A 17,742-nucleotide genomic window follows, 5' to 3' on the forward strand; every position below is an offset into this window, starting at 1 on the left:
TTCTTTTGCTTTCTTTTCTTTTTCTCTCTACTACCCTCCATCCTCCATAACAGCTGACCCAGAGAACACAGCTTGCTCCTCCTTGGACGCCGACGCCACCATCAAGCACGGCCCTGATGGACCCTTTGATGCAGCCCTTCAACTCGCTGACACATCGGGAAGCCGTCGCCAGTGATGCCACCCGCTAGCCAGACCAACAAAGACAATCAAACCAACAACTTGAGGACAGCTGAAATCTCTTGACTGAAGAGGCCGGCAACCTCCTAAGGAACGGGGCTCCTTGTGCGCTTCATCCACTATGTTTATAGCTATGCTTATTGTCATTACTTGCCAGTCTTCTTCCAAGTCTTAAACAGCCCAATCTGAGAGGTGGCCACTGATTTGCATGCGCTATCATTTAAAAAACAAAAAAGGGGGAATTTGCCGGGAGCCAGTCCATCCTTGCTGCTTGACACAGTCGCTGCAGGAAAGAAACATCTGCACAGCATATGTTTCAAGGGACCTGGCATATATGGCATATTGTTCTTAATATGTTTGCTCTCTTTAGCGCCATGTGTTTTAACCAAGGTCACCTCTCCGAGAAAGGTTGTTTCCCCAGGTGGGGATTTTTCCCTGAGGTTAGGGAGGGGATACAACCCCTTGATTAAGTGCCAGGCGGGTAGTTAAGCTACATAATCTTTACTCCCTGGAATGGAGATAAGAAACGCCCTAACCTTTGTAATAGAAATTGACAGGATTAAAATCGGCTGGTATAAATATGGATGTAACAAGACAATAAACATCAGATCCTCATCAGATCCTGATCAGTTCCTAACCAGAACTCCGACCAGAACTTTGGCTGGAGATCCTGGCTAGAGGTCCTGACTAGGCTGCTGATCAACTGAAGGCTGTCTTCGTGTCATTCCTTCTTCGCCGACTCCGTCCACACCTTTGGGGACCCCTGGACCCGCTGGGATTGGACCCCAGCATGAGGCACTCTCAATTACCTTACTTTGAACAACAAAAAGATATTTGGGAAAGCATTATATACTGAAACTATCTCAGTAAACTGCTAGTTTTAATGTTCTTAACAGAATTCATTAAAAAGGAAGCAATGAAATTTAACAAAGATCTAATCCTTCATTTTAACTCATGTGTTTGATGTTTTAATACAATCTTTTCAAAAATCACTTTGAAAGTGAGATTTTAAAAAAAAATTGTTGATTTCAGAAAGGAAGGGAGAGGGAGATAGGCATATAAATGATGAAAGAGACTCATTGATCAGCTGCCTCCTGCACGCCCCATAGTGGGTATCAAGCCTGCAACCCGGGCATGTGCCCTGACCAGGAACTGAACCGTGACCTTTTAGTTCCTGGGTCGAAACTCAACTGCTGAGCCATACAGGCTGGGTGCTATCCTTTTTTTTTTTTTAAATAGAATTTTCTTTTATTAACATTGTTTTCTTTCATTCATATATTTATTCATAAAATAATTTGGCTGTATGGAGATATTTTTGAGCTTGCTGAGTAGACACCATGAGCAAAGCTCACCTCCTGAGTGAAGAGCACGATTAAATGAGATACTCTGTAAAATCAGTACCTTCCACTGACACAAGTAAAGTTTAACTTACTAAACATCAAGGCTTTATTAAGAGATAATAATCAGGGGGAGACTCAAGAGTATTAGACAAAGTTATCCAGGACAAGCATTTCCCCCTAACCTGAAAAACATGACAGCGAATAGCACCGAAAGGGGACATGAGCTTATCACCTACCGAAGGGTGGGAGATCCTTGACGGGCACTTTCTTCCGGGAAGGATAAAGGGACACGGCGGGGACCTGCAGTCCTTGGTTGACTTTATGTGGTGGCTGCGGCGGCTGGGGCTGCGGCTGGGGCTGTGCTTTCTGCTGTGACCCTGCCCTCGGAGCCACTGGGGAGGTCTCAGTTTTGACAGGCTTCTTGTCACCAGGATTCTTAGGCACTGATAATTGTTTGGTTTGAAAATAGAACAAGAAATTTAAGAAGTTAACAGCTACATACAAGATAATTTTAGGACTGCCTGAGCATTTTCTGCAGGTAGAATACTAAAACGTGTCTTTTTTTTTTTCCCCCTCTTGCCTACACAAAGGACAGAAAGGGGGTAGGGGGAGAACCCTAGCTATGGAAAGTATTAAAGGCATGACAGGACAAAGGTATTTACCTTAAGAAACTAGCTATCTCAAAGGTGATTATACTATTGAAGACCACATTAAAAATAAAAATAGAAAAATACGGGTAGCTTAACACATTATGTGTGTGCATATAAAATAACACAAGTATATCATAAAAACTACGACAGGGAAATTGTTAGAAATGATTTTCCTAAAATGGTGTCCAAAAGCCCTTGGCATATATGAGCTTAGTTTTTACTTAATAAATATATCTTTTTACTATCAAATTCTAAGGGGTAGAGTTATGTCAACTAATAGCAGCCAATACTGCTTGAGTGCTATACTAAGCGTATAATTCCATAGCAGATAGAAAGCAAACCAATTCAATAGGGCAATTAAGTGCTGTATGTATCGTATGTTAATATTAAAACCAACTCAATTACAAATGCATACTTCCTGCAATTTACACATAAGGGAGCTAAGGACTAGGGAGCTCAGGGAGCTTGCCTAAGGTGACCTTGCTGGGCTGAGGAACAGTCAGGACGAGAACTCAGACCGATCGGACCTCAGAGGACAAGCTCTTCCTTCATCACGACGCACAGAGCGTCTACAATGTTCGGGGTAAATCTAAGAACTTGAGTTTTCTCAATATACATATAACCTTTATATTCTACAGAAGGTGTTTTCAAACCTGCCCATACAAGACCCAGCCATGTCCTAAATGGAAAAAGCCTCTGTCTTACAGATTCAGATGCAAATAAAGAGAAAAGTGCCCCCGTTTCTAGCCTGGCCAGGTTTTTAACAGCTGGGACGCCTCACATTAGTCCGAGTCATGCTTCGCTGTGTAGCAGCATTAGCAGAATTACTGCTTTCCGTGGTAGCTGAACTTCTGGGCTGAGGGGATAAAGAGCAGCCAGCATAGCTAGTTGGGCCCTGCTCGGACTTGGTGGGCCCCTCACCCCTCTCAGGTTGTCCTTCACTTTGGAGGTATCGTGAGAATATAAGGGATGCAAATGGGAGAGACATCACACACGTGGCCCCTGCGTGCATACTGGCTGTGTTGGGATGAAACCAAAACAACAGGCATCCTAAGTAAGTCTCCAGTGTCATCCTCCCCATACTAACCCAGTTGGACACGAGGCCTAGCCTAGGGCAGTGCTGCATGGTATTCAAGAGCAGCATTCAAGGTGTCCAGGGTGCTACTTCCCCCAGCGCATTAAGCCCCACTCTGTCACCACCTGGACCATCGCACAGGAAACACACCTGCATCCCCCCAGATTCCACAGCCACTTGAAGGAAACACTCACATGTGTTGGTTGCTGGCTCACACTGCAGGGATAGCGTCTGAAGACTCTCCTCATCCATTTCTAGCTCCAAATTGGACAGGTACTGCTTCACTTTTCGAGCCATTTGGGCATCTTCGTAAAGCTTTTTGGCATTGAGAAAGGAACTACGACGTACCCGCTTTTTATGCCCACCTGTCTGAGCAACGTCTAGCACCGTTGCGTTTGCACTACCCTGGCTGAGGGACCTGGAAGATGAAAAGGTAGATATGCAGCTCACTCTAGCATGGGATTACTTTATCTCTTTGAAACGTGCCAAGACTTAAAAAAATACTCTACGTTCAAAAGATCACATGCTTTATTCTGGTAAGTAAGCTGTTACAAAGGAATATAGAATAGTAGGAATTACATTTTTTTAAAGTTAAAAAAGAAGCCTGCACACATACATATATATGTTTGGTGCCTGTTCTGTTCCAACTAGGAAATTCTACTTTTCATTCAAGGCAGTCCTCTCATAGAAGCCAGCAAATAATATAATATAATCATCATATAATTATATGTAAAAGCTCATGCAAGAACACAGCTATAATTGGGATTTACATTAATTTATTTCTCCTAGAGAGGATGTTTTACATAGATTTAAAAAAATTAGCTAACTGTTTACAATTACTTTCTTATTCCTTGGGTTAAATATAGTGAGTTTCTAAAGTAATATGGTCAAATTGTTAATAAAATGGTCATGCAAATGTAAACATATGTACAGAAACTAGCACATGAATTGTTAAGAATTATTTTTCAAAAGAGTTGGTTTATAGAATGAAAACAGTAGTTAGTTGAGCTGTAAAAAATTTAGTTTTAACACCTAGGGGCAGCTTTTATATTACATATATCTACTTCTCAAATATCTGTGCAACAGAATTAAAATTGCACAATTTTTCCATCTCACATCCCCCCTCCCCCACACTCCTCCCACTTTAGGCTTTTCCTGTTTCAAAACACAGAAATTATATTAATATGAAATCTTTCTGAAAGCTTCCAAGTATGTCTGACCTACAGTGCCCGGAACAATCATCAATCATTTCACAGCTCTCATGGATCATGACCTCAAAAGCAAAAGCCCCAACAGATTAAACTGGAAATCAGTTTGCCAACTGAGATGCTGCAAGAGCAAGAGGGTTAAGAAAAAAATGCAAAGCATCAGGAAATAGAGCAGGTAAGGAAACAATGCAATGAGTAGAATAAGAACTGGGTGTGGGTGTGCAAGTCGCCGCCACTTACCCCAGACTCCTCCATTTCTTCTTCCTGTAGGTGAGAGCCATGGAGGTTGAAGCATGGGTGTAGAAAGAGACAGAAAGATCACAAGCTCAGAAAGAGAGGACTAGACTTCCGAATAAGCAGTATAAGAAGCCCACAAACATGAAACTGCATAATCACCTCACACACACACCTTGGCCAGAAATATTTATGTGGCTCAGAAGACACATGTTTTTGTTTTAAAAGGAGACTGACTCCTGTTCTCTTCTCCTTCATGGGATTAGTCATTTTTGACTAAGCTGACAGCTAAATCCATTGTGTGCATGTTGAAACAATGCTGTTGGGTTATTTCCATATTTTACTTCATACTACCAATTATGAGTTTTAGCTCTACAAATGACTGTTCCGAAAAATAAGGAACCAATAATTGTGCCTCATGTTAGATGAAAAATGTTTGAAGGACAAACTGTTTATACTGTTGATATAGAATAAGGTATTTATTCCACATTAGAGCTCAGTGGAGATTCTTTGCATGACCTAATAGAATTTCTGCCAAGCTACAAATATAAATAATTCCAATTTCCCTCATTTATTAGCTAAACTCCACCTTCTCTAATCCCATATGTGCCCCTGAAGTTGACACACTCACCGAGTCCTGAACATGAGGGCAGGGTCCATGTTCACCGAAGCCATTCGGCCAACATGACGAATTTCTTTCGCAATCATCCTTAGTTTCTCAAAATTGACCAGTCCATCGACCTTTGAGTCATTTCCTACAATTGGCAAAGAAGAAAAAGGGAATCACATGGCATTTGTTCTCTTTTTAAAAAAATTATATTTCCTAAATTTTATTTTTGAATTACAGTTGATATGAAACATTATTTTATGTTCATTTCAGGTGTACAGCATAGTGGTTAGACACTTATAGATTTAGAAAGTGATCCTCCCAAGAACTTTAGTGCCCACTCGGCACCATAGGTATTTAGTACAATATTACTGACTATATTCCCTAGGCGGTACTTCACATCCCCTTGACTACTTTGTAGCCACCAGTCTGTACGTCTTAATCCCTGACATTTATTCTATGCTTCCACCAGGGAAGGAAGAAATCCTCTACTTTGCATTTACCTTCATGAAGAAATGTGAGATCCTTCTTGATAACTGGGAATAAAGGGATTATGGGAGGCTGTAGGTTTTGACTATTGAGGACATTGCGATATTTTGCCATGTTTCTGGAAGGATCGAATAGGTCTTGGAGATCCTGAAATAGCTTTTCATATTTATTGGGAAGTTTTTCCCAGGTGGTTCGCAGTCTTGCTACCGGTGCCAGGTTTAGGCCACTAAGAGGGAAAAAGGAAAAGTGGTAGAAAATTAAATGACTCATCCTTATGAAATGAAGGAAGTGAAACAGTGCATTGTTGATTAGCATATAGCACCTCTGTGTGTATCCTAGTTACACATAACAATTTACAGAAAAATTCATAAGAAACTATTACTAACTCCAGGTGATGAGAGTGGAAGATGGAAGCAGAATCAGCATCAGGTGATTTTGTTTTACTCTTCTTCCCTTTGTACCCTCCTGATCCGTTTACTATGAGCAAAACCACTAAAATGAAACTATCATGAGGATAGAATTTTGTTTCCTTGTTTACCTCTATACATAGAGCAGTGCTTGGCATATAACAGACTGGCCAAACATCTTAACAGTAATAAAGTAAAACAAAAGCATTAATAGTAATGAGAATATGGTCAAACTCCTAGACCAGTGGTTCTCAACCTTCCTAATGCCGCGACCTTTTAATACAGTTCCTCATGTTGTGGTGACCCCCAACCATAAAATTATTTTTGTTGCTACTTCATAACTGTAATTTTGCTACTGTTATGAATCATAATGTAAATATCTGATATGCAGGATGTATTTTCATTGTTACAAATTGAACATAATTAAAGCATAGTGATTAATCACAAAAATAATATGTAATTATATATGTGTTTTCCGATGGTCGTAGGCAACCCCTATGAAAGGGTCGTTTGACCCCCAAAGGGGTGGCGACCCACAGGTTGAGAACCGCTGTTCTAGACAGAGAAAATGACTAATTTAATAATCACCATCAACATCAATATAAACTGTTCCAGCTTATAGTTTCCTCCAGTCTCAATCTAAGCAACCAAAAGGGAAAAATAATGAACATTTCCTGGGCATCTTCATTGTGCTGGCTGATGGAACCCTACATACACTACAGTAGTCAGCCCCTTACCCACTGTTTTGCTTTCAGCAGTTTCAGTTACCTGTGGCTAACTACAGTACAAAAATATTCAATGAAATAATCCCAGAAATAAACAATAAGTTTTAAATTGCATGCTGTTCTGAGCAGCATAATAAAATCTGATGAGTTCTGTCTCTGTCTCTTTGGAATGTGAATCATCCCTTTGTCCAGCCTGCCATGTGGATATGCCCCTTGCCTGTTAATCACTTAGTAACCCTCTGGGTTATCAGATCAACTGTTGCAGCATTGAATTGCTTGTGTTAGGTAACCCTTATTTCACTTATTAATGTTCTCATAGCTATTCACATAACTTTTATTACAGTATCTATACATATAAAAGCCAAGGGACCGGAACGCCTGAACGACCAGAATGACTGGAAGAACTGGAACAACCAGTCACTATGATGTGCACTGCGGCTGGCCAACCGATCGGGGGTGGGGCCTGCTGGCCAACCTCCCGCAGTCCCTCCCCCCCACTGGCCTTGCCCAATCGGCTCCCATCGGGGCAGGCCGGCTGGACCCTACTCGTGCACAAATTCGTGCACCAGGCCTCTAGTACTTTTATAATTGTCCTATTTTATTATTAGTTATTGTTGCTAACCTCTTAGTTTGCTTAATTTACAAATTAAACTTTATCATCAGTACGTATGTACAGGAAAAAAACATATGTAGGGTTTGGTACTAGCAATGGTTTCAGGCACCAACTGGGGGTCTTGGAACATATTCCCCATGGATAAGGGGGACTACTGTATATCATTTAATCAGCTCCATAACTCTTTAGCAAATTGTTATTTTACAGAGAAATAAACTGATGTTCAGAGAAGTTCAAGTAATTTTCCCAAGGTTACAGAGCTAAAAAAAAAAAAAGTGAATATAGATTTTCTGTGTTCCAAATCAGCATATAGGAGATTTTTAAAATTAAAGATCAGGATCAGGATTCCGAGAAAAAGAATTGTTCAATATAATTCAATTACGATGACTACACTTAGACAAATTATATAGTGTTCCTGGATTGACATATATTTCTAACCTGCAAAGTGAATTGAATCTTAAGACAAATATGCTCTCTTACCTGATGATTGCAAACATTGAGTTAAAATTCTTGCATTCCCTACAGTGGAGTGCTATCTTGATGAAATGCTTAATGATCTTCATCCTCTTCAGCTGGTTTGTCTCTCTCAGAATTTCAGATGCTACCCAAAATGTTTCCTGGTTAATGACTTCTTCAAATTTCTTCAGGTTGGCACAGCTGGTTTTTGATTTCAGTTTAAATAAATCATCTATGTATTCAGTAGGTTCAATGTTGCGGAAGAGTTCAAAATTTCGCATGGAGAGTTGTGTGGCAACTTCCACAGTACTGAGCTGCAGTAGGGAAATTTGACTCTCTCTCAACAACTCCTGAGCATCTTCATCTGAACAAAGGGTTTCTGTTTCCATGTTGTTTTTCAAGTAATATCTATAAAAAAACAAAAATTCAAAGCCTAAGCAACAGTCTCATGATATTCCTTAAAAGAACATTGCTATTTTTTACAGAACATTTGAAAGAACACTGAATTGAATGATGGAAGAATTATTTGACTATAAGAATGTAGCTGCTGCCCTGGCCAAATGGCTCAGTTGGTTGGAGCATCGTCCCGTACACCAAAAGGTTGTGGGTTCGATTGCTGGTCAGGGTACATACCTAAGTTGTGGTTCCAGCTTAGGCGCATATAGGTGGCAACCAATCGATGTTTCTTTCACATCAATGTTTCTTTCTCTCTCTCTCTCTCTCTCTCTCTCTTAAAATCAATAAAAACATATACTTGGTAAGGATGAAAAAAAGAATGTAGTTGCTGTCTCAGTCACCAGATCATAGAACCATCTATCCAGAAGTCATTGATGAAAATTAACAAATCACATGGAATTTCATGTGCACCAGTTGTAATTCCTTTTTCTCCTGTCCTTCCTTAATTTCTATATTATTTTGCCCCCCCTTTTTTTTTTGCTAAAAATGACAGAAAATAGCTAAACTAAAATTTTCAGTTTAAATAAAGAAATAGGCTCTCAGGAGGAAGCAGGAAGATCAGACACAGGTCATGGTTCTACTTTCCCAGAGAGAATCTGTGACTATTGATAGGTTCATATTGGATCAATCCCAGTTTAGTTATTCAAATACCAAAAAAATCTATAAGCTATTTCCCCCCTATTTGATCCAACGAGAAGAACAAAACTAAAACAAGATTTTAACTGTTAAATATCGGATTTTCACAAAAACCCCAACCAGTAAGTGGGGCAGACATTACTCTTATTTTTCATATGAGAAAACAGAGGCTACCAAAGATCAATGACTAATCAATACCGGTTACAGAGATAGGAACTCAGAGATAGTGCTCCTTTTGCCTTGTAAGCAACTTGTTGAAAATAGAATCCAGATGTTTGCCTTGTGATTTTTTTTTTTAAACAGACACTTTCCCTAAGTCAAATTTCATAAGAAGAAACAGAACGAGTACAGAGGGAGTTCTGCCAAACCGGTCCTTTGCATATTTTGCCAAGGCAAACATGGCTGAGAACACATACCCTGGGCCACTGACATGCTGATTTAACACACTCAGTTTTGGCTACTGATGAAGCCCATGACATCTCGCCATCTCTAATTTTCCTGAATAATGAATGTGAATCATGAATCTTCACCTCAATGGGGATTTGTAGAACTCCTTTATGGTTACAGATATATCAATGTACATTGAAATAATAATGCGAAAAAACTGACCTCCAAATAAAAGAACACTACCTGCTAATGGCAGGGTTGGCAATGAAGTAAAAGTGAAGAAGAGTAGAAGGTTATAGGTGTTAGCAAGAAAACAGGTTTTGAAAGAATCTTATCAGGGTTTAGATGCATAAAAAATTCAAGTACAGTGAAACACTCCATATGGTGAGTAACATGGAAAAAAATGTGATCTTGGGAACCACGTAATTTTCAGTCAGTGCAGAATCTAGTCATTATATGAGAGTCAAAACTTAACTACTTTTTCAACTTTTACTAATCTATGCTTTAAGAATATAAATTACATATATCTATCAATGGAAATAGCATTCAAGAGACTGACAAAATCATGTACAATGTTTTCTTTCAAGTTGCATGTGTTATATAAGCACGTATGCAGCAGGGGACCAAGCCTGCAGCAACTAAAGTTTAGTGCCAGAGTTAAGAAGTGTTTTTCACAGTATAACATATAATTAGACAGCATGAGCCAATTACATTGTCATAGATGTCACTGCCTAAATAAATGAAGCTCCTACAAGAGGTAGATAGGCAGGAGCAAATGACAATAGAAAGTTATGAGAAAGCATTTTTGTGAACGTACATTTCCAAGAATAAGTGAGATCTGTGACTCTACATCAGGCTTTCTTTACCATTCTGCCAGCCCAGGGCTGTAAAGAGCGAGCATGAGAAGTTACTGCTTGCACACTGGTGTGCAATAACAACATGCAGGCCACAGTACCCTTATTGTGAACAAGTCCTTCAGAGATCTTTGTGAAGGTCAAACTTTACTGTGTGCATTTACTTTGATAAAGCAATTCCCAGTGGAGGGGTTTAAAAAACTTCTTAATCTGCAGGGATACTTAGTCTTTTTTTTTTTTTAAAGAAAGATTTTTTTGAAAAAAAAATGTTTTATTGATTTCAGAGAGAGGAAGGGAGAGGGGGAGAGGGACAGAAACATCAATGATGAGAGAGAATCATTGATTGGCTGCCTCCTGCATGCCCACCAACAGGAATTAAACTGTGGCCTCCTGGTTCATAGATGGATGGTCAACCACTGAGCTGGCTGGGAGGTACTTGCTCATTTAAAAAACCCTTTGAAAGTGTGAATCTCTTAGACTTTGATGTGGGTTTGAAGGGGCAGGTAAGCAAATCCAAAAAGATAGATATTGAATACCTTCCACTCAGCTGTATTCTATCAGCAAGTTTGGAAAGCTGATCTGGAAGCCTTCTCTGTTTGATGACTCCCTCAGGGGTGACGGAGACCTCACACAGCGAATACTGATCAGGAGTGGCAGTCACAGCAAACTCCCTGATGGCCTGAATGACCACTTCCTTCGCCGTGGTGTCCTTACTGATCATGATGTATCGGCTTTGCTGATCAGCTTTGAAGACCCTTAACACTTGATCTGGCAAGTCTGGGGGAAAGAAAAGCCATATGTAAATAGAAAGGATTTTAATATATGGAAATACAATTAAGTGAAGTAATCTGAAAATAAAATAAAAAAACCCCTCCTTATTAAAGAGAATGCTAAAATTTCCCCTCTCACATATTATAGCTCTTCTTCAAACATGCAACCAGTCCACATGCTGATAATCTGCACGGACGCATTTCCCCTATAGATAAACGCATCGTCTACAGACAAATGCAAACTCATCAGTTCATAGCAAAAAGTAAAAAAAAAATTAAATCTAAAGTTCATCTGTATTATATACCGAAAAGCTCATTATTAAGCTGACCTAAAATAGGCCTTTCATTCTATTTACTTCATATGATCTAGTAATGCCTGCACGGTATATATCACCTTCATCTTAGGAAAGAGAAAACAAGTTCAAAGAGATGAACTTGCCCATGGCCATATCACAGCAGTCTGAAGAATAAAGAAGAGCTGGTTCCAACTGTTCGAAGGTGCACCCTGACTAAGCATCTGATAAATCCATGGCAAACCAAGAGAGATACGTACAGCGCTACCACCATTCCATTAGAAGAAAAGAGATGATTGCAATTAAACAAAAGCAGCGTGGGTAGTGCTCACCAGGAGTAGTACTGAAGTCTAAAATGCGATGGTGTGACTGCAGTAAGTCAGGGTTGCTGGATGACAAGGTGCCACTGACGGGCAATGCGGTTGGGATATGCTTTGTCTGCCTTAATCCCACGATGCTGTCGTCTTGAGACTGACCAATCCCAATATCACTGAACAAACAGGAAAAATGGGAAATAGCAGTCAACCAGGTAGAATGTTTAACTCATCAATATATAACAGACACAGACCCTAAGTAAATCCCATCTCACAGAACACGCAGTGAATGTAAAAATATTGATGAATTTGGTTGAGAGCTGCAAACGTACCTACTGCTTAAGACTGTATCCAACTCAATTTGTTTTGCTGTTTCTTAAGTGTAGAGTGTGTTTCTCTGAAAACTATGTCTTTTAATTAAGACAAATCCTAACAAATAGTAGTTTCTCCAAACAGAAATACTTTCAAGAAAAGATATATTCTAGGTTCTGATGGAAACAGACTTTTTTATTTATTTATTATTATTTTAAGTGTTTGTATTAGTTTGGGAGGGAGCGGAAGGGAGAGGATGAGGAGAGAGACAAACATCGATTGGTTGCCTCCCGCATGCACTCTGACCTGGGATCAAACCCACAACCCAGGCATGTGCCTTGACCGGGACCCGAACCTGTGGCGACCTTTCGGTGCCAGGGATGATGCTCAACCAACTGAGCTACACGGGGAACCACACAGGTCAGGGCAGAAACAGACTTTTAAAAAAGTACATTAAAAAACACACTTAGTTCTCACTCAGCTGACGGCTTCCGCATCAGAATGTAAATTGTTTTATAATCTGATCTTTAAGAACTGAAGAAACTGAGTGAAATGAATAGAGGGGAAAAAATCCAAACTGTCCCAATTTCATTCTTCAGTGTTTCAGAGAAATGAGATCACTACGGAGTCAAATGTAAATGAACCCTGACACAGACATTATTTCTTAATTACACAGAGCATAAGAAAGCAGTGGTGCAGAGTGACATTTCTTGGCATCAAGGAAGAGGCAATGAAATTCCAATGACTCACTTTTAGTTCTCTACTAAAATTTTCTAGTTACACATTTAAGTTCCCAGAGAAATACTGCTTATTATGGATAGCTACAAATTCATTTCCATTTATAAAAAACCTGTTACTGTGGACAACTCTAGAAACAAAGATTTGAAACATGATTTAATAATAAAGGTTATTTCTAGATTTGAAGAGTCAACTGTTTTTAAAACATCAAAATACAACAATATGCACGCACACACAAAAAACAACTAGATCACAAGCAAATGGTTAGAGCTCTATCTAGTTTCTATAAATACCTTGAAAGAAGAAAAAAGAAAATTATACTAAGGTTGGGATGTCATAAATAAAATTAAGGCATTTAGCATCAGTAAGGTTTTCAGACATTAGAGCTTGACCAACTATTTTTAATGGTTCTGCTAAAAAGATACCCAGTAGCATTCTCTCTCGCTCTCTCTCTTTGTCCCCCCCCCCCCATCCCTCCTCCCTCCTCCCCCCTCCCTCTCCCTTGGTAAAATAGACATTATAAAGGTAAATAAGCAAGGACAAGAGCTTTCTGTTGAAAACAAAAATTAAAGGTAATTTCAGTGTAAGCTCTTTCAAATTTATAGGTAAGTCCATGTCAAAATAAAATTTCTGTTTATTAAGGCATGCATATAAAGACTAAAAGTGTTAATGTTCTGTGAAACATCCAAACTTTTACATTGTTAGTCAAGTTTTAGTATTCAACCATATAAGCCAATTTTTACTGCCAAAAATATTAGATGTAATACATGAGCTGAGAGAACTACTATGGGCTCAGGCCAAAGATACAGCTGACTGGGCCGCCCCTGGCACAAATGGCTGTAAATATTAGTATACTCCAGGCACACCCAGAAGAGCTGCCCTCTTAAGGAATGTTTCCTTCAACATTTTAACACCTAATATGATCTAACTCTCTCCTCTTGCCTGTATCTCTATTCTCCACAGACGTGCGGATGCTCCAGGATTGAAACTACTTTATATTCGAGACAATTCAGAAATGTCTGTGCACACGTCTTCCTACTGTTCAACCACTCCAACTCTCTCATTGCTACTGAAATTGGTTTTTGGCCTTTGTTGATTTTAGACTAGTGACTTACTCCCTGTTTTCTCTGGGTTCATCAGTATCTCTACTTTCCTGACAAACAGTTCTGAATCCTACAATCCTCTTGCCTCACCCCTTTCTTTCCCCTCTATTTACATCACTCCCATGCCTAACCTTGGCAGTCTGCCATTATTCAGCATCTTAGTTTCCATAATATTTATAATGTTCGAGAGAGAGAGGGGGGAAAAACAAAACAAAATGACATAGCTAGAAGATTTCTCTAATTGACTAGTTTAGTGCCTTTGTAAAAAACAAATCTTTGCAAACACATGCTGATTTCTAGGAGAGAAAAGTTTAAGTGGTAACCAGTATTAAATCAAGTCTATTAGACCAATAGATAGATCCTACATTTTACTGAGTCTTTTTTTAAATGTAATTATTTCTTTCTACTGCATTGCAATATAAATTACAGCAAATCATTTTTATGTAATAAAATACATAAGTGATTCATACTTTTTTTAAAAACTGCAAACCAAGATGCTTCCTCAGTGTTCTAAATTCAATACCTCTACTTATTGTCTTTCTGTCCCCTTCTCTAGCTTTTGAATATCTAAGTTCACAGAGAACAAAATTATACATAGTATTTTCATACTGTGTACCTTGTTAACATCCTGTACTGTGAATGGATTGCATCCCAGTTCTTACATGTCACATTTCTATTAATACTTGCCAGAGTCACACTGACTTTTTATTTTTTTTAAGGTTCATATTTAACTCATGGTCAAATATTACTCTGAGGTCTTTTATTATTATTGTGCTGCCAATAACTCTACTAACAATGTGAAGGTTTGAATGTTTCACAGAACATTAATACTTTTAGTCTTTATATGCATGCCTCTCTCTGTGCTTAATCAAGAAGGGTCACTTTCAAAATCGACTTCTGTTTTCTGTAATGCAAACCTAATCCATGGCCACTTGGAAACTTACTCAATATAAATACACTCTCAAGTCTATATATAAAACCATCTTACTCACTGCTTGTCCTTAAGACTCTATTACAGAAGTCTTTTGTAGCTGATGCAAAAACATCAATCATAATTCAACAGGGACAATACAAGTTTGGCACTCAACCCATCAAAAGTATATTCTGGACCATATCTCTTTAATCTGTGGGTGAAAATTTTAACTGAAATGGAATTTAAAAATAGAAATGCTTGATATAGTCCTAAATCTCTGTAACTACTGCTCCTTTCATTATAAAGGAAAAAAACAACATGTTTTTAAGTTATCTCTTATACCATTGTAGTTTGAGGAATCTATATATATAAAAGCCTAAGCGACCAAACAACTGAACGACCAAACGACTGGTAGACCAGTCGCGATGACGCACACTGACCACCAGGGGGCAGATGCTCAATGCAGGAGCTGCCCCCTGGTGGTCAGTGTGCTCCCACAGTGGGAGTACCACTCAGCTGACCGAAGGGCACCAGGCGCCGGGCTCACAGCTGGCAAGTGCAGCTGCAGCAGTGCGAGCCTCTCCTGCCTCCATGGCAGCACTACTGAGCGGCAGCAGGTGCAGTGGGGCCCAGTCCAGGCTCGGGCTCCTCCCCGGCTGCCTGCCACTTCAGGCACTACTACATCCCTCTGGGGATGTTGGACTGCCGGTTTTGGCCTGATCCCCACAAGCCAGGGGGTCCCGGATTGCAAGAGGGTACAGGCCAGGCTGAGGGACCCCACCAGTGCATGAATCCGTGCACTGGGCCTCTAGTATATAATAAATAAATTTGGTGCACCAATGTTATTTAACATTAAAAATTTTTTGACTGATGATAACAGTTATATAAAACATCCTTAGACTGAGAAGAAGCCAAAATGAAGAAATAACCAAGCAAACAAGCAAAGCTTAAAAAAAAAAAAAAAGTGAAACCAACAACTTTGTCTAGTCTGAGCTCCTGGCATGAATAAACAGCCAAACAGAGATTTGAGAAATTCGAGATACACCTGACATTCTGACTGTAGAGAACACTGGGAAGAAGAAAAGGATTCTGTGTTTGGTTGGTGATATATTGGCAATGGCTGAATAACTGCAAACAGAAAAGAAAGGAAAGAAGAGAATGGCAAGGATGAATAGTAGCAATGGGAAGAAGCAAAGATTTGGTTGGCAAAGAGCAGATGCTGATGGTAGAGAAGACACTCAGAAACAAAGAAATGGTAGCAAAAAACTCCCAACTATAGAGAATATGGTAACAAATACAACATATTTTTAAAGACTAACTGAGAAATAAAAAAAAAAATAGTTCAAATGAGGACGTGCTATAGCTCTCTCTAATGAAGATTGGGACGAGCAAGTAAATGGCAAAAACATTATTAAAACAAACTTGATTGTTCAAGATTTCTTCTAAGATAGCTCATGCGTAAAAGCGTAAAATCTTTTTTAGACTCCTGCAAATATTAATTACATCATTACCATTGCATATTATTATAACAAAAAATAATGGACACAAAATTTACACAGACACTTACTTATATGGTTTCTGTGGCAAGATACTGATCCGAGTCTTGTCGAGTATCTTTTTTAGCTTGTTCCTTCCTCCAACGGTATTGGCTTTACTTTTTTTATTTACCTTTTCAAGTCCTATCACCTGTTCCACATCTACAGCAAGATCTGGAATGGAGTAGCGACTGGCCTTTTTGATGTCTCCAATTTTAGGAAGATGAGGGGCACCATTTCTTTTCTCTTCTGACAATCTTGTCAGAAGTTCTTTAAATACTAAAATGGAAATAAACACCACAGAACACCCATTATAAGAAATCGGAGCAATTCAAAGGCAACTGTAGCACTTGGAAATAGATGAATAGCATAGACTTCAACTATCAAAACTGTAATCTTACAGGAAAACTCTACTCCAATGAATGAATGACAACAGGAATCTGCTTTATAATGTTGCTCTATCATTCCCACTCAGGATAAGTTAAAATAAAGTAGCTTTTTAAAAAAAAAATTAAAATTGATTTTTAGAGAGAGAGGAAGGGAGAGGGGAAGAGAGAGAAACATCATGTGTGGAAACAACATTGATCGCTTGCCTCCTGCATGCCCATCAGGGAATCAAGCCTGAAACCCGGCATGTGCCTTGATTGGGAATTGAACCAGCAACCTTTTGGTGTGTGGGATGATGCCCAACCAATTGGACCACACCATCCAGGGCTAAAGTAGTATATTATTTAAATGTATAGGTATTTAAAACACTTATGAATAAACACATTGATAAAACATAATTTTTATGGTCATCACATCAGTAGATTCTAATTTAGGTCTAATTACATACTTACATAATTAATTATATATCTATGCATTTTACTATAAATGTTCTTATTCCTATAATGTTTTAAATATAACTTATAAAAATGGCCTTTTTATGATTAAGATTATAAAGACCAAAAGGAGAAAAATGAAAGTAGGCAAAAATAACTTACCAAATAAATTGGTTTTCACAGTGATAGATAAATGCGTGTTATTTCTAAGAATTTCCATGGCTTTGGACAGCTGAATATTTTCAAAGTTTTGACCATTTACTTCTAGTATCTAAACATAAAATTATAAAACGAATATCAATATCCCAATTGACTGAAGAAAAAAAAAAGAGAAAGAGTCACCCTTGAAATCGGGATTTAGAAATATCATACCTGATCCCCTCGCTTCAAGCCGGCTTCAGTTGCTTTGCTGCCTGAATCGACACTGTCCACAAAGATCCCAAATCCCTTCTCTGAGCCTCCAAGTAAGATAAAAGGCAAAGGAGCTTCTCGGGACGGTTTTGTTAATGTCATCAATCTCCTTTTTGCTTTAGCTGCACATGCAATATTTAACAGCCTTAGATGTCCACCCATTTTCTGTAAGAGTTCAGAGAGAGCGGTTTCACAGACAGGCTGAATAAGATGAACTT

At 38.9% G+C, this 17,742-nt stretch overlaps 1 protein-coding gene across 8 annotated transcripts in view; it reads right to left on the minus strand.

Annotated features, from left to right (window-relative positions):
* Nucleotides 1-17,742, minus strand: part of RAPGEF2 (Rap guanine nucleotide exchange factor 2) — a 164,551-nt gene that overhangs the window by 12,250 nt on the left and 134,559 nt on the right. For 7 of the 8 annotated variants that reach the window (XM_023755330.1, XM_023755342.1, XM_023755338.1 and 4 more), the window contains 11 exons: nucleotides 17,486-17,689; nucleotides 17,276-17,384; nucleotides 16,325-16,571; nucleotides 11,710-11,867; nucleotides 10,851-11,091; nucleotides 8,006-8,389; nucleotides 5,795-6,006; nucleotides 5,316-5,439; nucleotides 4,691-4,714; nucleotides 3,437-3,660; nucleotides 1,754-1,960 (listed from right to left, as the gene is read on the minus strand). In XM_023755330.1, the coding sequence (XP_023611098.1) occupies nucleotides 1,754-1,960; nucleotides 3,437-3,660; nucleotides 4,691-4,714; nucleotides 5,316-5,439; nucleotides 5,795-6,006; nucleotides 8,006-8,389; nucleotides 10,851-11,091; nucleotides 11,710-11,867; nucleotides 16,325-16,571; nucleotides 17,276-17,384; nucleotides 17,486-17,689 (2,134 nt within the window). The remainder of the gene's footprint in view (nucleotides 1-1,753; nucleotides 1,961-3,436; nucleotides 3,661-4,690; nucleotides 4,715-5,315; nucleotides 5,440-5,794; nucleotides 6,007-8,005; nucleotides 8,390-10,850; nucleotides 11,092-11,709; nucleotides 11,868-16,324; nucleotides 16,572-17,275; nucleotides 17,385-17,485; nucleotides 17,690-17,742) is intronic. The other variant, XM_023755336.1, reaches the window with a different exon arrangement.

The sequence above is a fragment of the Myotis lucifugus genome, unplaced genomic scaffold, assembly GCF_000147115.1.
Source record: "Myotis lucifugus unplaced genomic scaffold, Myoluc2.0 scaffold_1, whole genome shotgun sequence".
In the NCBI taxonomy this organism is placed as follows: Eukaryota; Metazoa; Chordata; class Mammalia; order Chiroptera; family Vespertilionidae; genus Myotis; species Myotis lucifugus.